Source organism: Hemibagrus wyckioides, linkage group LG05 (genome assembly GCF_019097595.1).
Source record: "Hemibagrus wyckioides isolate EC202008001 linkage group LG05, SWU_Hwy_1.0, whole genome shotgun sequence".
Classification (NCBI taxonomy): domain Eukaryota; kingdom Metazoa; phylum Chordata; class Actinopteri; order Siluriformes; family Bagridae; genus Hemibagrus; species Hemibagrus wyckioides.
In genome coordinates, this window is record NC_080714.1 from 26,665,847 (window position 1) to 26,688,952 (window position 23,106).

The window sequence follows — 23,106 nt, forward strand, 5'->3', positions numbered from 1 at the left end:
TATCTATCTATCTATCTATCTATCTATCTATCTATCTATCTATCTATCTATCTGTCTGTCTGTCTGTCTATCTAGCTAGCTATCTAATAGTTGTGTAGAGCACTCTGAAGGATCACTAATCTCCACAGCCACGCTGTAACATCTAGTGGAAAGCTTCCCAGAGGAAATTAGTGGAGCTGATTATAATGGAAAAGGAAAAACAACTCATGGGACTGGAATGGGAATTTCATGTGCAAGTTTTTCTGACTCTCTCTCTCTCTCTCTCCCTCTCTCTCTCTCTCTCTGTGGAACACTGTAAATTTCTTTTTCTCTATAGATCTATTTTAATAAAAGCATATTGTTTAAAAGAGTACATAAATTCAGTAATAACTGTAATAGTAAAAGAAAAAAAAAACTGTAAATAAAAAAAGGGGAAGAAATTAAGATAAAGTAAATGTTTTATGAGGTGGAATGCAAATCAGTCATGGGATGAGTATAAAATAAAGGAGAAAAAAAATAAAGATTGATCTTAGAACTTTAATCTGAGGAAAAAATCTGATGATCTACTCAATTATTAATTATTAATAAATGATCAATTATTGTTAATTGTACAGCCCAAAAAAAAAAACACACACGCACATACTGTATTTGCATAGTTTATTAAAAAGTAAAAAAAAAAAAGTATTCTTGAAAACAAAAAAAAAGAAAACAACACCAACACACACAGGAATTCACACACAAGTGTAAAACTATCCATAATAACATTTTGATTGGGATTTTGAATTTGTCCAAAATCCCAATCGGCTAAAATTTCTTCCATGAATTAAGAAGACTTTAAGACTGATCAGCAATTAAATCACTCCATTATTGCCATTTTTACTTTTCAAGCTTCACCATCGTTACTAAAAAGGTTCGAGGAAACATGACGAAGTGGCAAAGGCGTTTATTCTTCGAAAGAAAAACTGTTAAACTTGCATCATTATCTCAAAGAGGATGTGAATTAAAAAAAACAAAAACTTAATGTATTTCATAAGCACAAAGTTTTCACTTCCAGCTCTGACCTCTGACGCACAGCGGATCCTGCAAAGAATTTGTATTTCTGGGCACTTTCTCACACACACACACACACACACACACACACACACACACACACACACACACACTACACACACACACACACATACACACACACACACACACACTACACACACACACACACACACACACACACTACACACACACCAGGCTGTTTCTAATTCCTGCTAATTTTCCGGCGTCTTCTCCTCTCCGTTCTCCTCAGTGGGTTTCTTCTTAGAAATGGAGTAGTAGTAGGTCCTCATCTTCTCCTCCACTTTCATGAAACCCGGCCTGTCTTCATAACTGCAGGGGAGAGAAAGCAGGCAAGGAAAATGAGTGAATCATGCTTCATTAGAAATAAACACAGCTCGGGGTAATTCCATGCAAATTTCAACTGAACTCTGGGAAAATAATGCTCTGAGAAATCGCTATAAAATCACACTACTAGCGATTTAACTGTCTGATCTGATTTAACTGTTAAATTTATAATAATTTTATATTTTAAAATCTGAAAATAATTTTAATAATAATTTAAATTGTTGTAATTTTATTTATTTGTTTGTTTGTTTGTTTGTTTTTAGAAATAAATGACAACACTAAATAGAAATCATTTTAAAGCAACACATTGTCAGTTTATTTGTATGTTTTAATTTTATCGTGTTTGTTTTTATTTTCTTTTGCATTTTGTGTTAGAAAGACATGATGACACTAAACAGAAATGATTTTATACTCTGAAACTTTAAATGTTTTTTATTTTATTGTGTCTTTAAATTTATTTTTTAAATTTATTTTAACATTTTTTAGATATAAATAACACTAAATAGAAATAATTTTACAGCAACACATTGACAGATTATTTGTTTATTTTTATTTTATTTTATTGCGTTTTTATAATTTTGTATTATTTTTTTATAGAAATAAACAATAACAATAAATAGAAATAATTTTGAAGCAATACACTGTCAGTTAATGAAATGATGAAATGTTTTTTATTTTATTGTGTTTTATTTTTTTTTATTAATTCTTTTAAAAAAATAAATGATAAAATTAAATAGGAATAATTTAAAAGCAACACTGTCATTTTATTTGTATTTTTTTAAAATAAATAATAACACTCAATAGAAATAATCTTAAAGCAACACTGTGAATTTATTTGTTTTTTATTTTATTGTTTTTTTTTTTGAAATAAATGATAACACTAAATAGAAATCATTTTAAAGCAACACACTGTTAGATTATTAGGGTTTTTTTTTTGCATTTTTAAAAATCTATTTATTTATTTTTATTTAGAAATTAATGATAACACTAAATAAAAATAATTTTAAATCAATACATTGTCAGTTGATTATTTGTATGTTTTTTATTTTATTGTGTTTTTAAATATTTTTAAAATTATTTTGTTGTTGTTTTTAAATATTTTTTAAATTAATTTCTTTTTTAGAAATAAATGATAACACTAAATAGAAATAATTTGCCGCAACACATTGTCAGTTTATTTATATGTTTCCTTTTTTAAATGTGTTTTTAAATTTTATTTATTCTTAGAAATAAATGATAAAAATTAGCAGCATTATCTGCCAATAGAACAAGTTTGGAATTAAAATAAATATCTAGAAATATGTTTTTAAACAAACTTCAAGCTATTTTCACTTCTATATAGATATTGTTCTACAATTACAGTATTATAATACCACAAACATACGCAGATAGGCAATTACAACTCTAATTACATTACAAATAAATAAATAAGTAAGTAAGTAAACAAACAAACAAACAAACAAATAAAAACAAACAAACAAACAAACAAACAAACAAATAAATAAATAAATAATATTTAACATTTATATTTAATGTTCTGGAGTTAATCTTTTTTTTTAAGTTAGTTAAAGAAAAATCTCACAGCCTGTCCTTTAATTCCTGAAAAACTTAAATTGAGACGAACCTCAATAAAAACATGTAAAAAAACAACAACAACAAAAAAACCCCAGCTTCACACGCTGTAACGAATCACTGACCTTTTCTTTTTACATTTACATAGATCATCCACTGTACAAATCCTTGTGGTTACCATAGAAACGCAATTTACTTATTTATTTATTTATTTATTTAATAGAACGTGAGCATCATTTAGACGTGTAATTTGCTGCGCTAGCATCAGAGCTGCTGTTATAGAAAATTCATCAATACTTTCTGACCAATCAGAAGCAAGAATTCAGAAGTGCTGTTTCCTAATAACTAATGAAGCTCACGTACTTTAAGGTCCAGCATTCTTTCATCAGCTCGTACATGGGCTCCGGGCAGCCAGGTGGACTGTCCATGCGGCTGCCGCTCTGGATGAAGGTGATCACCTCGGGACCTTTCATTTTCTGTACACAAGTAAAATAAAAAACAAAAAGTTTATAAACATTCACAATCAACTTTAGCAGGTTGAAGTACTACAAGACACTTCATCATGGACACAGGAGATCTTTCCTACTAGTGGCCATCAAACTCTATAACTCTTTCAGTAGGGAGCAGAGCTGACCAAATCAACACTGACTGTACCAAAAATTCTACAGTAATTAAAATGTACGTTAATACACCGATAAGGCATAACATTATGACCACCTGCTTAATATTGTGTTGGTCCCCCTTTCACTGCCAAAACAACCCTGACCCGTCCTGCACTGTGTATTCTGACACCTTTCCATCTGAACCAGCATTAACTTCTTCAGCAGTTTGAGCAACAGTAGCTCGTCTGTTCGATCGGATCACACGGGCCAGCCTTCGCTCCCCACATGCATCAGTGAGCCTTGGCCGCCCATGACCCTGTCTCCGGTTCACCACTGTTCCTTCCTTGGACCACTTTTGATAGATACTGACCACTGCAGACTGGGAACACCCCACAAGAGCTGCACCCTCCCATCCACTAGAGGTCTCTGTCTCCTGAACACTAATGCACTTTTCCAGTCATAACCAGTCTCACGTCCTGTTCTCAGTATATTATCCTATCTAGATTATTTCACTGTGATTATGAGAAGGCTGTGATCTCACTCTATCTGTATTCAATTACTTGACCTGCGTCATTCTCTTTTGCATTCAATTATAGAGTGTGTTTTTATTTTAAAAAAATATTAAAGGCATCACTTTTATCTTTCATGAATCAAAACCATGTGGTGAAATTATTTCCAGAGTGTTGTTTATTAAGAGCAAACCTTAATATGGTCATCATTACTCCCCACGCAGGGGTCAGAAAACAACAAGCGGTGAGATAACAGGAACCCAGAAGATGTAAACAAGTAAACAAGTCTCTGACGTAAACATACAAATGAATGATGAGACTTCTCATAGAGACTCGAACAAACACAAAACAGGTGCAGACGGTAAACAAACCTAAATACGAACACGTGGAGCTTATCGCCACGGCAATGGCAATGCATGATAGGTAAGTACCAAAAATGTGTGTGTGTTTTATTAAATTTATTTGTTCTTATAAGTAATCAGGATGTTAAGAGAATTACCTTGTAAGGTTTTCCTCCGTAGGAGAACGCCTCCCACATGGTGACCCCGAAGCTCCAGACATCGCCTTTACTGGAGAACTTGTGGTAGTTGATGCACTCCGGAGCGTACCATTTTAGAGGCCATTTGCCTAATGTTCGTGCCTACACACACACACACACACACACACACACACACACACACAGACGCACAAACACGGATGTTTGTCTCGATTTTTTCCACCCACACACTGCTCTTTGTGGTTTGAGGGGCTGCAGAGCGTATCAGTATGAACATTCTGAGCAGCTCTTCACCTTGTAATAGTTATTGTCTGCGCCGAGCGCTTTGGAGAGTCCGAAGTCACTGATCTTGGCGTAATGTTGGTTGACCAGCAGAACGTTCCGAGCTGCCAAATCTCTGTGTACGAAGTTCTTCTCCTCCAAATACTTCATCCCCAACGAGACCTGGTGCATCAGCTCCACCACGTTATCTACCGACACCTGATCTCTGACAAAACACACACAAGTGCATCACTGATTAAAAAAATTAGTCAATCAATCGGTCCATCCATCCGTTCATCCATCAATTCATCCATCCATCCATCCATCCATCCATCCAGCCATCTATCCATCCAGCCAGCCATCCATCCATCCATGCATGCATCAATCCATCCATCCATCCATCCATCAATGCATACATCCATCCATCCATGCATCCATCCATCCATCCATCCATCAATGCATCCATCCATCCATCCATCCATCAATCTATCCATCCAGCCATCCATGCATCCATCAATCCATCCATCCATCCATCCATCAATGCATCCATCAATGCATCCATCCATCCATCCAGGAAGGGCATCCAGCATAAAACCTGTGCCAAATGATTCAAATCATTGAATGATCCACTACAAACAGTGGACTCTGCCGTTGCGTGGGACAAATGCTAGGATAAAAATGAATAAATAAATTCACACACAAGTTGGTCCTTCCTTACTTCCTGCTGGAGAGGAACTTGTTGAGCGGCCCGGCCGGTGCCATTTCCATCACCAGCATGAGCGCCTCCGCCTGGCACAGCCCGATCATGCGCACTATGTAGGGGTTATCCAGCTGGTGCATGATCTCGGCCTCGCGCATCATCTCGTCCTTCACCGACTTCTCATTCTCGCTCTTTAGGACCTTGATGGCTACGTCGATGTGTTTGCTGGGAAACAGAAAGATCCGGTAAACCCCAGAGCCTTTACCTTTTCCTTTACCTCAAAGCTTTCTCTGAGTATCCAGATGAGTCCGCAGCGCTCACCTCTTCATCTTATAGACGCCTTTCTTCACGCAGCCGAAGTTTCCCGAGCCGAGCTCCACCTCGTCCACCATCAGCTTATCACGCTTGATGAAGAGTGTCTTCTCCTGGAGCTCCTTGGGGTCGGCGTACGGGCTGACGAACTCATCGCTGTCCATCGGCAGAGCCTGGCGGTTTATCGGCCCTGTGGTCTTACACGCTCCGGGAGCTGCGAATAATCACGGAAAAACAAACGGAGCAATGAATCAACTGGAGACGAGCTGAAAGAGAAAAGAAAACTGGGAAGGAGATTAAAAAAAGAAATTGTAGAAGTAGAAGAAGAAGAAGAAGAAGTAGAAGAAAAAGGAGGAGGAGGAAGAAGAGTAGATGTAAAGAAGAGAAAGAAGAAGAGGAGGAGGAAGAGGAGGAGAAGAAGAAAAAAAGGAGGGGAAGAAGGAGGAGGAGGATGAGCAAGAGGAGGAGGAAGAAGAAAATGATGAACAGGAGGAGAAGGAAGAGTGGATGTGAAGAAGAGAATGAAAAAGAGGAGGAGGAGGAGAAAGAGGAGGAGGAGTGGATGTGAAGAAGAGAAAACAAAGAAGAGGAGGAGGAGGAGGAAGAGTGAATGTGAAGAAGAGAAAAAATAAGAAGAGGAGGAGGAGGAGTAGGAAGAGTGGATGTGAAGAAGAGAAAGAGGAAGAGGAGGAGAAGGGGATGTGAAGAAGAGAAAGAAGAGGAGAAAGAGAAGGAGGAGGAAGAGGTGATGTGAAGAAGAGAAAGAAGAGGAAGAGGAGGATGAGGAGGAGGAAGAGGGGATGTGAAGAAGAGAAAGAAGAAAAGGAAAAGGAGGAGGAGGAAGAGGGGATATGAAGAAGAGAAAGAAGAGGAAGAGGAGGAGGAGGAGGAGGAAGAGGATTTATTAATACGATTACTAATGTATTATTTAGATTCATTAATAGAACACTGGGATTTGTAGCTAAATTGAATCAACACATTCCAACAGTGTTGTGTTAACACACACTCACCTACAGGGGGCGGCGTGTAGCCATTAGAGAAGATTCTCCTCTGGAAAATACACACACACACACACACAGACACACACACACACACACAGACACACACACACAGACACACACACACAGAGAGAGAGTCAGTGTGTGTCACTCATTTATGGTAAGATCATAAGAAGAGATGAATGTCATACACACCGGTCCAGGAACGGTCGGAGTCTCTGTGGAGAAAAACACACACACACACTTTAATAACTCACACACCATCAGACAGCTCAATGTTTCATCAATCCCACTCCCCCTCTCCTCACGTGTGTGTGTGTGTTTGTGTGTGTGTTCATGTTTTTCAGTTTATCGGATAATTAGCAAGACCTTCATGACCTGATTCAGGCATCTAACATCACCTCAGAGAGTTTACATGAATGCAGTTAAAGAGAGGAGGAGGAGGAAGAGAAGAGAAAGAAGAGATAGCAGGGTGAAAGAAAGTGGAAGAGAGAGGAGGAGGAGAAGAAAGAAGAAGGTGACATTTCGGAATAGGAAGAAAAAGAGGAGGAAGAGGAAGAGTTGTGTGTGTTTACAGACTCAGAGGTGGAGTTGTGTGTGTTTACAAACTTGCAGGCGGAGTTGTGTGTGTTTACAGACTCGGAGGCGGAGCTATGTGTGTGTTCACAGACTCGGAGGCGGAGTTGTGTGTGTATGTGTTGTGTGTTTATGTAATTGTGTGTGTTTACAGACTCAGGGGCGGAGTTGTGTGTGTTTACAGACTCGGGGGCGGAGTTGTGTGTGTTTACAGACTCAGAGGTGGAGTTGTGTGTGTTCACAGACTCGGAGGAGGAGCTGTGTGTGTTCACAGACTCAGAGGCGGAGTTTTGTGTGTACATGTTGTGTGTTTGTGTAATTGTGTGTGTTTACAGACTCAGGGGCGGAGTTGTGTGTGTTTACAGACTCGGAGGCGGAGCTATGTGTGTGTTCACAGACTTGGAGGCGGAGTTGTGTGTGTATGTGTTGTGTGTTTATGTAATTGTGTGTGTTTACAGACTCAGGGGCGGAGTTGTGTGTGTTCACAGACTCGGAGGAGGAGCTGTGTGTGTTCACAGACTCAGAGGCGGAGTTGTGTGTGTTTACAGACTCAGAGGTGGAGTTGTGTGTGTTCACAGACTCGGAGGAGGAGCTGTGTGTGTTCACAGACTCAGAGGCGGAGTTGTGTGTGTACATGTTGTGTGTTTGTGTAATTGTGTATTTGCGTCTTACGGCTTGCGTGGTTCTGGTTGAGGCAGGGTTCCCGTAGTAACGTCACCAGACCGTCTGGCTTCATTTTCAGATACTCAACGAGCTGCAACAGACCAACCAACCAATCAACCGGTCAATACACATCTGTCCTGCAGTGTAGAGCAGCTGCACAATTCTCACACACACACACACACACGCACACACACACACACACACACACTCCAGGTGTGTCTCCACTCACCTGCCACACCGTGTCGAACTTGGTTCCTTCAGGCATGGAGTATTTGCCGGATTTGTCGTGAAGGATCTGGTAATGGTAGGTGGTTTTCCCGTACAGCACGGACAAGGCAAAGGTGCCGGCTTCATCTCGCTCTCTCACTCTGCAGAGAAGAGGAAACATCATGTCTGCTTCACACAACAGTTATTAAAAAATACAGTTTATAAATAACACCGGGGCATGTTTCTGGGGTAAATGTCACTGTGTGTTGTGGGTTATACAGAGAGAGAGAGAGAGAGGGCAAAGAGCTCGAGAAAGATCTGTCACTTGTGGTAATAATGCTTATACGACTCGGGGGGTGGGGGAGGGGGATGAGGAGGAGGAGAAGGTGAAGTAAAATGAGGAGAAGAAGAAGAAGAAAAAGATAAAGAAGGAGGAGGAGGTGGAACAGGAGGAAGAAGAAGATGAGGAGGAGGAGGAAGAGTGGATGTGAAGAAGAGAATGAAGAAAGATAGAAAAAGTAACAGCAGGGTGAGAACAAGACAGAGGAGGAAGAGAGAGAGAAAAGAGGAGTCAAAACATGAGTAGAAGTGAAAGAAGAAAAAGAGGCAAAAGATGATGAAGTAGAGAAAGAAGCAGAAGGTGGGAGAGATAGAGGAAGAGAAATAGAAAAAAATATACAACAGCCAGGGTGGACAGAGGAGAGAGAGAGCAAGAGAGAGAGAGAGAGCAAGAGAGAGAGAGAGAGAGAGGAAAGTAATCTCCTTCCTGATGCTCACATGATCTAGACGTTGATGTTTTTCCTCTAGCCGCACACCCCGGGGTGTCTGACTCCTCGCTACTGAGAGCATTATCACCGACTGATCTCAGTCTGGTCTGGTCAGCTCAGTCTCAGCCACACAGCTATAGACTGTAAAGCCCTTCTTCAGCGGCTGGTGAAAACCGCCCAACGTATCACTGGCACTCAGCTACCCTCCATCAAGGGCATTTACAATTAACATTGGGTCACTGCTATCCCAGCAAACCATTGGGCAAAAGGCAGGGGTACACCCTGGACAGGTCACCAGTCCATCACAGGACCACACATATAGACAGACAACCACACACACTCACTCCTATGGGCAATTTAGAATTACCAATCCACATAATGCACATGTTTTTGGACTGTGGGAGGAAACCAGAGTACCTGGAGTAAACCCACACAGTACACCTGTACATAACACACCCATTCTCCTGTACATAACACATCCATTCTCCTGGAAATAACACACCCATTCTCCTGTACATAACACACCCATTCTCCTGTACATAACACACCCATTCTCCTGTACATAACACACCCATTCTCCTGTACATAACACACCCATTCTCCTGTACATAACACATCCATTCTCCTGTAAATAACACACCCATTCTCCTGTACATAACACACCCATTCTCCTGTACATAACACACCCATTCTCCTGTACATAACACACCCATTCTCCTGTACATAACACACCCATTCTCCTGTACATAACACACCCATTCTCCTGTACATAACACACCCATTCCTCTTTACATAACACACCCATTCTCCTGTACATAACACACCCATTCTCCTGTACATAACACACCCATTCTCCTTTACATAACACACCCATTCTCCTTTACATAACACACCCATTCTCCTGTACATAACACACCCATTCTCCTGTACATAACACACCCATTCTCCTGTACATAACACACCCATTCTCCTTTACATAACACATCCATTCTCCTGTACATAACACACCCATTCTCCTTTACATAACACACCCATTCTCCTGTACATAACACATCCATTCTCCTGTACATAACACACCCATTCTCCTGTACATAACACACCCATTCTCCTGTACATAACACACCCATTCTCCTGTACATAACACACCCATTCTCCTGTACATAACACACCCATTCTCCTGTACATAACACACCCATAGCTGTATATCTTTATTGTAATTTATTGTAAATATGCCACTTCTGCACTTCTGGTTGGATGCTAACTGCATTCATTGGCTCTGTACATGTACTCTGCACAATGACAGTAAAGTTGAATCTAATCTAATCTAATCTAATCTAATCTAATCTAATCTAATCTAATCTAATCTAATCTAATCTGAAACTCTGGACTAATGAGGTGTTAATTGAATGTAAGAGTGAAACACTGAAACTGACCGGATGTACGAGTAATAACGTTTTTTTTGCACTAATCCGAACTCTGTTTACAAACTCGTCTAATGTACGTTATTAGCAATGTTTATTATCTGCACACTTTACCGCCAGTGAAAGTTTCCGACTGCGCTTCAGAGATGCTGCTTGGGTTTCGCTACTTTTACTGTCGCTAATTATATGTCACTGTGTCGCAGCTCAGAGACGCTTTATCATTTAATCCATGAATTTATATTTATCTTCTCTTTATTCCTAAACACTCACACTGACCTCCTCTTTATTCCTAAACACTCACACTGACCTCCTCTTTATTCCTAAACACTCACACTGACCTCTTCTTTATTCCTAAACACTCACACTGACCTCCTCTTTATTCCTAAACACTCACACTGACCTCCTCTTTATTCCTAAACACTCACACTGACCTCTTCTTTATTCCTAAACACTCACACTGACCTCCTCTTTATTCCTAAACACTCACACTGACCTCCTCTTTATTCCTAAACACTCACACTGACCTCCTCTTTATTCCTAAACACTCACACTGACCTCTTCTTTATTCCTAATGGCTCATATAATCATCTACTTTTTTTTGTTGCACAGCCGCTCAAAAGTTTTTGCCCCCCATCACCCCCCCCCCACACCCACACATTACTGATTTTTATCTAAACGTCAGAGATCAATTAAATCCAGTAGAATCAGAGCATCTAAATATAAACAGTTAGAAAAGAAGCGAGAAATGTTTGTGTCTGTATTTTATTGAGGGGGAAAAATTATTTTTGCCTCTGTACGTGATTAGATCTCGGCTAACGCTAACGTGGCTTCATGCGTTTTTTTTTATGTGAAACTAACATTTTTACAGTCTTAAAACACAATGATTGAGAGATTTCTAATTATTATAATTTATTTTTGTCCTTAATGGATTGCCATTAGTGTATAATAACTGTACTAAAAAATCAGATTAAAGCGGTAATAAGCATTTTTTAGTGACTACTTTTTTTTTTTTTTTATCTCACTAGGACCTTTTTTTTTTGCTCCTAAGACTAATAACAAACAGTATAAATTTTTTAAATCACCTGTTATTTTTCAAATATAGTAATAATAATAACAAGTGTAATAACAATAATAGTAATAGTGTAATAACAATAATATCACAGCGACTGTTACAGTAACAGTGACGGAAAATCATGACCAAAAGTTTTAAAACACAAAGATTTTGACATTTGATTCGATTTTTTTTTCTCCTTAATTGATAAGTGCAATTGTCTTTCTTTAAAAACTCTTCTAAAAATATGCAAATAGTTGGGCCTGGTGGTGTACAGCACTCGGATTAAAGCGGTAATAAACATTTTTTATGGCTACTTTTTAGAAGATTAAAGGATCAGAAAAGCGCGCTCTGTTCGTTGATGTTTTTCCGTTTCTCTTCGTGTCTTCGACATGTGGCGTATAAATGTGAAAGCGTTTCAGAGGAAAGTTTCTGTGTGTTAAGTGTTACACAGTGAGGCAGGTGGAGAAGCTATAGAAGGACGGCGGTGACTCACAGGAACTTGCCGTCCGGCTGAGAGCCCGAGTAGAGCCGCCTCTCACCCTCCTGACGCGGGACTCTGCCGTGGTACCAGGGCATCTTCTCGTGGGCCGTGGTGGCGATCAGCTTCTCTAACTGAGGAGCCTGACTGATAATGGCCTGCTCCATGGCCTCGCCCTGTAAAACACACACACACACACACACAGTCTGTCAACACACTCATTTGTACCAATACATTCGTTTCAAATTAAATATATATATATATATATATATATATATATATATATATATATATATATATATATATATACGTATATATATATATATACGTATATATATATATATACGTATATATATATATGTTTTAATATTATTAGATTAGATTTCTTTATAAAAAACTCTAGGCTGTAGATTTGTGTTATGAAATAAAACCATAGCAACAACAACAACAACAACAACAAACAATGAGATTTTTCAAAAATTGTGTAATGGTTTAAATGTACTTTCGGCACCGTCGCCTCAGCCTTGCTCATTAGGGATGAATATAAATGTAATTTTAAACTTTGACATTTTTCACGATCACGATTTTATTACGTTGCTCACGCTAGAGTTATAATACTTATATTGAGTGTTATGGAACATCTGTGAGACAAGTTCCTGTTATTGCTGTCGTTTATACTCCTGCATTCTCTCTCTCTCTCTTTCTCTCTCTCTCTGTCTTTCTTTCTCCCTCCCTTGCCCCCTCTCTCTCTCTCTCTCTCTCTCTCTCTCTCTCTGTCTCTGTCTCTCTCTCTCTCTCTCTCTGTCACAGTTAACTCTTATTAACCAGTACACATTCAAAATGGAAATTGATTTACGGGACGTTTTCAATCAGAATAAAGGAATAAATAATTTTATCATCGTGAGTCTGATCTAAAACGAGTCTGTCGGCTTTCAGCGTGTTTTAGACGTGTGTGTTTCCCTCTGTTGGAGAACCTTACACAGAATTTGACTGGTTTAGACACTTTTTAGATGAACAAGCACTTGGAGCGTCTCAGAGAGCAGAAATGGGTTTGATATCAACATTTACTTTCTGTGGAAAAATATATTATTGGAACTTTTCTATAAATATATCACCCATAGTAGACTAGAGAACAAACAGAAATACTTATAAAACACTACAAGTCCTGCGTGTCTACTTTCATATGAGCTTCATATTAACCTCCACTGTGGAGAGGAACATGACAAAGACGCTCAAACATCAACATGGACACAACAACAAACAGGAGCAAATAACATTTTCTGACAGAAGAAAATATCAGAAACCTACAAATCTTCGACACTGGAGACTCCTTCTAAAAACGTTAATCATCACATCAACATCTATACGTCCTTCGTTTTTAAACAATGACAGACTATTTTGAAATAATTCGGATCATTTGGAGCGCAAGCGTCTTCGTATTAGCTGTTACTATAATAATACGGTATAAGGAGAGCTTCAAAATACAGCGATGGATAATAACGACGGTTAATAAATAAACGTTCCGAGCCTCTGTTAAAGAAGATCAACTCAACCATACTGTGGTGTAAGATCAGCTATCGCTCAGCTCTGTGAGGAGACTCGGTGATCTCTCTGATTCGGGTGGTTTTATTTGCGGTTAAGATCTGCACACGCTGGTTGAACATCTAAATATATACATGTTCCATTAGCGAGCCTATCAGTATAATCTGTAAATTCACCTCACTTATTAAACCTTTTTAAAGATATTTTTTCTCACTGCAGTTATATTGACCATAAGGTCATTTCAGCAGATATGAAGAAAGAAGCAGAATTATCTGCCTGTAAAATCAGACAGTTGATATTAAGACTAATCTTCATAATAAGAAGCAAAAGTATGTGCACCCCTGACCGTCACACCTGTAGGTATTACTCCTCCAAACAAACCATGAAGCGCACAACTGTACAGAATGTGAACAGAATTTTCCTTCACTGGCCTTCCCTAAGAGACTCAAACACTGTTCCAGACACGACGTGCACAAAGTTCTCCATGACGTTCTCCATGAAGACATGAAGGTTGGAGTGGAAGATCTGGAGTGTCCTGCACAGAGCCCTGACTCTGACTCAACCCCACTGAACACTTTTGGGATGAAGTGGAACTGGAGTCTCATCACCATCCTGACCTCAGGATGTCTGACCTCACTAATGTTCTTGTGGCTGAATGAACACAAATCCCCACAGCCACATTAGTGGAAATGCTTCCAAGAAGAAAGGAGTGGAGTTTATTATAACAGTAAAGAGAGAGAAAGAGAGAGAGAGAGAGAGAAATCTGGAATGTTCAATAAGAACCCATGGGTGTGATGGTCAGGGGTGCACAAACTTTTGGCTATATAGTGTAGCATTGTATAATAGTATAGTGCAATAATATTTCCAATTTGGACTCGATTAGAATAGCCTGTGACGTCATTTTATCCCTGACGCTAAATTGACCTTTAAGCTCTAACTCGCTCACCTCCAGGTTCCATGTTTGCCGGACGTACTCGCGAAGCATGTTGTCCCTCAGAGTATCGAAGACACCGGGTGTGATGGGCGTGTCTGCGGGGCGGAGACACGGCTTCTTGAGCTGGCACACCAGACCGTCCGCGTCCTTGCTGTAGTACTCGCAGAGCTCAGCTGGGCCGCAGTGGGCCTTTCCGCCCGAGATGCAGTACGTCCCGTTCATCTGCTTCTCCACCGGGTAGTGATAAAACTCCAGGTTCCAGACGACAGACAGCACGTATCCGCCCAGGCTGCGCAGACACTGACGCAGCAGGAAGAGACCGTCGCCCATCCCTGCCAGCTTCAGGTGCTGCTCGGCGTCCGAACGGCTGATGCTGCCGTAGAAGAAGGGCAGATCGGCCGCGGGGTCGATCATGACGGAAGCGGGTCACGAGCGTCTATAGTCTGGAGGGAGAAAGATGACATTTACGTGGGAGTTCAGATTCTCTCTTTCTTTTAAAAAAGAAAAAACTTCAAGGAAACCGTTTTATAAGACAGCATGCCAAATTATGAGATAATAAAAGAAAAAAAAGATTAATATTCATGCCAGGATGCTGAATTTTCAAAGAAAGTGGGGTAAAATTAATGGCTTGTTTATGAGAGAAAATAAAAAGAAAAGATAGACAAAGACATGAGTTTGATTCTGTCACAGCAAAAGCTGCTCTGCTGATGTGGAAATAACTAACATGCTCAAACATCTCTTTCTGACTCACACACACACACACACACACATTAACACGTGCTGTTTTTCATGCTTCCTTTCCGTCCCACAACTCTGTCAGGACTGCAGCCAGATCACAGAAACATGGCTCTATCATCCCCAGCTCATGTTTTTCACGCCGCAGCTTGCACCGCTGAAGTGTTGCTTTCTCTGCATTGTGCAGACACTCTTTACTGCTGATCTGAGACCTGCGGCGCCGCAACAGGAAGCTTACACACACACAAACACACACACACACACACAAACACATCCTCCCCCCCCGCCTTCTTTCTGCTAATCTCAACATCTCCCCGTTCTCACAGGTGCTGACGTTTGCTCGAATGTTCCTCTGTGACACACACAGACTACTGTTTCACCCCAAAAACAGGACACGTTAACTGTTCCATAATCTGATGCAGATAAACTCCTTTACACAGGGACATGTGTATGACACGTCAAGAGGCAGGGCCTTGAAGAAGACATCCAGAGCAAACTATATATATATATATATATATAAAATGCTTTTTACTAGTAATCAAATTATGGGACATTTTTAGCATCAATATTAACAAGTGAATTATTTTACCGTCATGAGTCTGATATAAAAACGAGTCAGTGTGTTGTAGATGTGTGTTTTTCCCTCTGTTGGAGAACCTCACACAGAATTTTCCTGGTTGAAGATCAGATTTTAGACACTTTCTAGATGAACAAGCAGAAATGGGTTTGATATCATCATTTATTTTGAACATTTCTGTGGAAAAAATGAACTGTTTTTTGTTTTTGTGGAATTTTCCTACGAATATATATCGCCTCTAGTAGGCTAGGGAATGAACAGAAATACTTCTGAAACACAAATCTGAGGTATATATAGGAAATATACCTATATATAAATAACAAATAAATCGTTTTTTTTTCACAGATGGTAGCATCACTTCTTTAAAAAAAAGGAGTTTTAAATCATTTCAGAAGGAAATAAAACACCTCTCAGGCTGAGGAAACTCCTCCATACAGCTTCCACCACTCGAGGAGTTACTGAGGTTGAAGTTTTGATTAGAAACGATGCTTTTCTTTACTAACTTTATTTTATTTTGCCTGAAATCAAAACAAATCCCACTTTAATTCAGATTTGTGCTGCTCTCTTACTAGAAGATGTTGGTAAGCCCGAACAAGGTAAACATTCCGTACTATTCTGTATTTAATGACTAATCACGTATCTAAATATATAGCAAAAAGCAATAAAACATATATCAACTAACCTGTAAGAAAACCAGAGCAAGATATCAGACTTTTAAAGTGTAGAGAAACCAGGATTAACCACTATGGAGTCTGGAGACAATTGGGACTAATCAACAACTAGTGTCTTAGCAACAATGACTAAGCGAAAAATCTTTAAAACTAACCTAGAGTCGCTAGCGAAGCGATTTAACATTGCGTTATTTAAATGTGTGTTTTTATCTTTTACTAAAATAGTTATCTTGATATATATCTAAAGCTAACTCTGGCTATTAGCTCACCAGTTTAGCATAGCTTAGAGTTAGTTAGCTCGCTACATTATATTATTAGTTCATATTTCTTTTTCCTTTTAATATTCTTTTGGACTATGTAATTCAAATGATATGTACAAAAATAGTACAAAAAAGAGAAAGAATGAATAATTTGACATGTATATAATCCAGATATAGATCTATATGAAATAAAGCCCCATTCAGGACACCTACAGTGACCACTAAGAAAGATTTTGGCTTCTGACCTCCAAGGTGAATTTGATTCGAATTTGTGCTGAATATTTAAGCATTTAAACTTTTACCTTGTCTAGAGATTTCTTTTCGCTCCTCATCAGATGCTTTCTCTCTCCGTCTGCTCCCTCACTTCAGTATTTATGATACACACTTTCCACTGTGTGGGAGGTGGACAGGTCACAGAATCACGGCATATAGGAAGCTTTTTTTCTTTTTGCAAAGCTAAGCAAAACAGACGAAGCATCTCGTAAACAAGAGAAAACAAATTTTTTTTTTTTTTGCTATAGATAAAGTTTGCAGGTAGCAGGTCAACCCCACCACCATTCACATACTCCCAGCATTGCTGCTTGTGTGTTTCACCACAGTTTCCTGGACAAAATCACACACACACAAACACACACACACACACACACACCTGCCCACAGTCCCAAAGAGGACACCGGTAGAGCGGAAGACCCTTAGACATACAAAAACACATATATGCTACAGTCGAAGCCACACCAGACCACAGCAAAGGGATCGTACACATACAGCCAGGTGACAAAGGTGTGGTGGAGAGCGAACCAGAAAAGTACTTCAAACCGCTGCCCAGCTGCACAAAGCCGCACTAGCCGGGCGTGTCTTACGAATCTAGAAAGCCTGGGATTTCTACGTTAATTGTAACTGCTAGGTTTGAGCTGTGGCTGTGATGGTGTGTGAATTGCTACTCATAACACGTTAAAATGTTCAATTAGTTCCAGTAATGAAAACATACCTGCTACACAAAGTTGCCTACGTAATGGCTGAGGCTAACTAGCATGTAAAAGTTGAAAAACTTGACCTTAAAGACTTTAACTAACCAAGTGTGAGGTCCTTATTGGCTGATACTCATTAAAACTAAAGATTTAAAGTCTAGAACTAAGTAATAAGCAAGAGCTCTACGTTTGAGCCTTACGTTTTACCCTACGTTTAAGCCTTAAAGACGAACGAACAACCCCAGAAAGATATAAATAAATAGCGTAGCTGCTCGTGTCTATGCTAGGTTTGCACTGAGGTGATGTGTGGTACATTTATCATGATAAAGTGGACCTAAACTATTTCAAACTATTCTAAATTCTGACACTGAAAAACATGGAAAATATGGCTAGTTAGTGACTGAGGCTAGTAATAAGGGCATGCAGAGGCACTGAAACACTGCGAAATGATCAAAAAAAGTCAGCGTTTACCTCAGGATTTTTTTAGAAATTGTTTGAAAATTTATTTTCCAGGCAACACAAGGTTTTTTTTCTTTGTTTTGTGGTTATGGAAGGTTTTTTTTGCTTTGTTTGTGTTTATGGAGAACGAAGTATCCGCCTCCATGTGCATAAGATCTTGGATGATCTTATAGTGTCTCAGTAACTAGCGCTTAAATGTTGTAATTCCTTCCTAAAAACAGAGAAAAAGATGATCTAGATTTGAACTCATTCGATCGAAACTTCATTTCATGTTTATTCAGATTTGTAGGAGCATCATATCCGTACATGCAGCATTCTTTGTGAGCCAAAGCCATTTTCGGGAGTTTCCAGAAAGAATGTTGCGGTGAAAAGAAGACCGAGACTCCTTCCTGTTTCTGTTCCGGATGCTTTAGAAAGGGCCACGGGGCTCTGAGAACGGATCAGATAAACGAGGACAATCCTACGCACTTTAGAAACATATAGAACGTCGTTTGATCTTAGATTAAAAAACTCAGCGTCTCACCACAGTCGTCGTCTGCTTAGCTTTAGCTTAGCTTTAAAAGTATTAACGATAATCCCAGACTTTAATTCGGATTGTATTTTTTGTAAAACAGTAGCATTCTATGTTAACACTTTACACAAACCGAGCACTTATTGATACAGAACATTTACACTCAGCGTTACAAACCAGACAAAATGGCCGGGCATGAGGTTGAACGTGTGAGAAATATACGTCTCTGTCAATCTTTATCACAAAAATACAATAAAATTATGATTTTCCTGAGAGAAAAGTGAAAGGTGTGTGAAGCACCACTGTGAATATGAGACGAAAACACCTCAGAATGACCTTTAACCTTGAGTCTAGAAAATCTAAGTTTAATAAGGGTTCTTTTCAGTATATCTGACATTTTGAGAAGAGACATACTTGGTGTGTGTGTGTGTGTGTGTGTGCGTGTTAATTCTTAACACATTACAAATACAGCTTATACATGAAGAGCTAATTAATTTGACTATGGTAACAAACAACACGTTCAGGGCCAGTTTTTTCCTTCACAACCGTAAATCTACTGAAACCTACGCTACACTGCTAGGACACTCATGTCTCACTAACACTTGACCACCATGCAGTTCTGCTCCAAACTGTACGTTCTTCTCCGAATAATATAATTATAATGTACATCATATCTGTCTATCTATCTATCTATCTATCTATCTATCTATCTATCTATCTATCTATCTATCTATCTATCTATCTATCTATCTATGTACACAAATCAGGCATAGCATTATGACCATCTGCCTAACATTGCAACAGTAGCTCGTCTGTTGGCTCGGATCACACGGGCCAGCCTTCGCTCGATGAGCCTTGACCCTGTCTCCGGTTCACCACTGTTCCTTCCTTGGACCACTTTTGATAGATACTGACCACTGCAGACCGGGAACACCTCACAAGAGCTGCAGTTTTGGAGATGCTCTGATCCAGTGGTCTAGCCATCACAATTTGGCCCTTCATCAAACTCCTTACGCTTGTCCATTTTTCCTTCTAACACATCAACACTGAGGACAAAATGTTCACTTGCTGCCTAATATATCCCACCCACTAACATCTGCCATGATGAGGAGATCATCAGTCTTATTCACTTCACTTCTCGGTGGTCAGAATATTATATCTGATCGTGTATATCCGCATATGTACTGTATGTTATCGCTGTTACTGTTTTACATACAATGTACATAATGCACACATATTGCACAAATATATAATGAAATTTTACTTTATATACACTTTATATGCTGTAAATACAACTTGCACATACCTTTGATCAATTTCTCCTTTTTGCACTTCTGGTAGATGAAAAACGGCGTTTCGTTGCTATGTACCTGTACTAGACAATGACAATAAAGTTGTATCTAACTATACATAAGTCATTTAAGCGCGTAGGATTACTGTGTGGATTCGTTTATCAGAATGAATCAGTAGTTCGATGTTAATGTGTTTAGTTGTGGAGTATATAGTAGTACAGTAGAGAGTTACCACTGAACGGTACAGTAACTACACTGTATTAAAAAATTATATTTAAAAAATCGCTGGAGATATGTTTTCGAAAGTGTCTGTAATTTCCATTTTCTTAAATTTCTTAAAAATTGAATAGAATCATAACTTTATGTACTTTGAGTAAAATGTCATTTAATTCAATTTTTATTTGTATAACACTTCACATTTATAATCACAACACAGCTTTACAGGAATATTTACCGGAAAGTCGAGGATATCTGTTTTTAATTCAATCCTGAACGAGCAAACCAGAGGTGACGATGATGAGGATGTGATATGAGGAAGAAAAAGAAAAACCCTGTCCTGGATAGTGTGATCGTAAAAATCATTTCTTTTCTCTACAGTTTAAACGAAAAGTGCAGTCTTCTCACCAGGAACTCTGAGTCTGAGGAGAGGATACTGAATTCATGCTAAGTTTAAAAGTGAAATCTGTTGTGTTGGAGTGATCAGAGCAGCTCTTGTGTGTGGAATTTTTACCTTCACATGTAGCACACATGCTAAGCTAACCTAAGGATCATCTTGCTAACAATATTTGTGCCTGATTCATTTGTAGTTTTTTCCTCACCAGGATTCACGCCGCACCGTGTTGTACAGCATCATGTGCTATTTACTTCATTTAACTTGCACTTTATCCTAAAAGCGAACGGAAATTATTTTCTCTCAGCCTACACTGGAAATTATTTTCTCTCTAACCCAAATACGTAGAAGACCATTAGAGCGTCTGACCCTGTGCCTTTTCAAGCCTTCTCTTTTCGTTGCGCTTGTCGTTTATTTTCCACAAACAGCTTTTAGCCCGTACTCAGCTGCTCCCACGGGTCTGCTGAAATATCACGAGCGTTTTGAGCCGAGACAGGCCTGGATTCCTGCCACCGACCTCCTGCTTTTTTCTATCTCTATATATTTGTATTCAGAATGCTGTAATACTCGCTGATCTCAAATCTCTAAATGCGTTCGTTGAAAAGAAGCGAGATTTTGCTGTCTTCTTTTTTTTTTATTCTTCAAGAGATGATGGACGTTATTTAATTTTTTTAACAGCTAGGCCAAACGTTGCAGGTTAATTCAGGTCGCAGAATTTTAACGACTGCTGTGGTGGGACCAAAACATGTCAGCTTCTCTGAAGAACAGGAGTGTGTTCGATTCGTTGCTCTATAAATAAATCTCCAGCTCTGAGGTCGCAGCTGAACTCGCTGCTTTTTTGTGGCCGGCAACATGGTACCCGAACGCGGCGGCTGCGAATGCACACCATGCTTCATTACTCTAAATAGGAGAAATTTTCTTGAAAGGAACGTCTCGTGAAAGTTAAAAAAAGGACTTTTTTATATGGTGGAATTTGCTTCATTAAATTGAATTCCAAATTTTATGGATTTCAACAAGAAAGAAATCATTTTAATGATCTGCTCTTACCTCTATTATGTTTAGTTAGAGAAAACTTTTGCAATTTTTTCTAAACAATATCCTTGACATTGCGTTTGAGAGCGGTGCCATATAAGAAAACCATTTAAATAAGTTAGATTAACTGTAAATACTGTAAATAGACGCACACGTCTCGATTTCTTCTTCAAAAAGTAATTTTATCATAATTCCATCGAATTTCTGGCTCTCATCTGAACCATTCCTCTAGCACCGATTCTCATTTTTTCACTTATTCAGCATTTAACGATCGAACCTGACATACGCTTAAAAATCCAGACCGTCGTTTTGAGTTCTCAAAAATGTCATCACACACAAAGATGTTTAAAGTATCAAGAAAGTTATTTTAGGTCGTTTCAGGTGTAAACATATAAGCGTTAACACGATTATATGTTAATAAGTGTGAACATTTGAGTGCAAATCAGTAATCTATGATCTCTGATTACTCTACACAAATCCTTTGATTGGACTGCTTAAAAAATCCTGATCTTTTTACTCCAGCATGTGACAATAGAATGTTTTTAATGGAGGCTGTAAAGGTTTTCTGGATGAGAATATCTAAATACAGCTAAAAATCTAACTACATTAAATGCTAAAAACTGTTGAACGTCATCATTTCATCGAACGGAAAGCCAGCAGGTCATTTCTTCATTATTCACTTACTAATAAAACAGAAATCCAACAATGATGCACCAGCTACATCAGACAAAAGAAAAAGAAAGACCCCCCGATCGCCGTCTAAGGCCTTTTCTTACTGCGACATGGCCCGGGTTCACCCGAAACGAGGGGAAAAAAACCCTTGAGGCATGTTGAACAACGCTGTCAAACATTCTAGCATGGCTGCAATTGTTTTAGTTCGTAACTTGGCCTGGGATTAACTCCCATCTGTCAGTTTAACAACCTTCCTAGTCTTGCTCACCTCATTTACACACACTCGCTACTCTGACACTTAGCTCAGCACTGGAACGCTCGTGATGAAATCAGCCGAGAACCAGACAAGAACATCCATCTGTCATGGAGAGACAGATGAAAGGGGGGGGGACAATACACATGATCCCACTGAGCACTCACCGAGGTTTAGAAGGTTCCAGAAAGGGAGAGAAAGAGACGGCGAGAGCGAGGAACGTAGCCCAGATCCACCGTCAATGACAAACGTGTACAGTCTGAGGAGGTGACGAACTCTGATCTGGCTTGATGTATGACATCTGCGCTTGCCAAGCACTACTGTGTGTGTGTGTGTGTGTGTCGCTGTCTCTACAAATGCAGGTGAACAGTGTGGGCTGTTAGACTCCCCTTCATGTTTTTGCAAGTTCTCAGAAACACAAAATGTACTCCTGCACCTCAATCAGCACAGCGCAGCGTGGCCTCTGGCAGCAGGCGGTGTGTATCGTGTTTACAATATAAAATCACTTCATATTTCTTTCAGTGAAATGTACTACAGCGGCGGAGGCTTAGTCAAAAATGTGTCAGAATGTAATTCGTTGTAGGAATAATCGCCTGCCAG

At 39.3% G+C, this 23,106-nt stretch overlaps 1 protein-coding gene across 3 annotated transcripts; it reads right to left on the reverse strand.

Annotated features, from left to right (window-relative positions):
* Nucleotides 1-621: 621 nt before the first annotated feature.
* LOC131352581 (tyrosine-protein kinase ZAP-70) lies at nt 622-22,854 on the reverse strand. 3 transcript variants are annotated; one of them, XM_058388789.1, is made up of 15 exons: nt 22,674-22,854; nt 17,012-17,165; nt 15,791-15,903; nt 14,479-14,909; nt 12,006-12,166; nt 8,293-8,431; nt 8,073-8,154; nt 7,020-7,042; nt 6,837-6,876; nt 5,836-6,040; nt 5,533-5,739; nt 4,848-5,040; nt 4,557-4,697; nt 3,310-3,422; nt 622-1,359 (listed from the first exon to the last, which is right to left on the reverse strand). In XM_058388789.1, the coding sequence occupies exons 4-15, from the start codon at nt 14,878-14,880 to the stop codon at nt 1,242-1,244; spliced, it is 1,824 nt and encodes a 607-aa protein (XP_058244772.1). In that variant the 5' UTR covers nt 14,881-14,909; nt 15,791-15,903; nt 17,012-17,165; nt 22,674-22,854; the 3' UTR covers nt 622-1,241. The 3 variants fall into 3 exon arrangements, with proteins under 3 accessions (XP_058244772.1, XP_058244773.1, XP_058244771.1); XM_058388790.1 differs by lacking the exon at nt 15,791-15,903; XM_058388788.1 differs by lacking the exons at nt 15,791-15,903; nt 17,012-17,165.
* Between the last annotated feature and the right edge of the window lie 252 nt (nt 22,855-23,106).

Coding starts and splice junctions, on each gene's coding strand:
- LOC131352581 (XM_058388788.1), bottom strand. CDS start 14,880: ATGATCGACCCCGCGGCCGATCTGCCCTTCTTCTACGGCAGCATCAGC. Junction 7,043..8,072: donor CAACCAGAACCACGCAAGCC/GTAAGACGCAAA, acceptor TTTTCTCCACAG/AGACTCCGACCGTTCCTGGA. Junction 3,423..4,556: donor ACGGAGGAAAACCTTACAAG/GTAATTCTCTTA, acceptor ACTTGTGTACAG/AAAATGAAAGGTCCCGAGGT.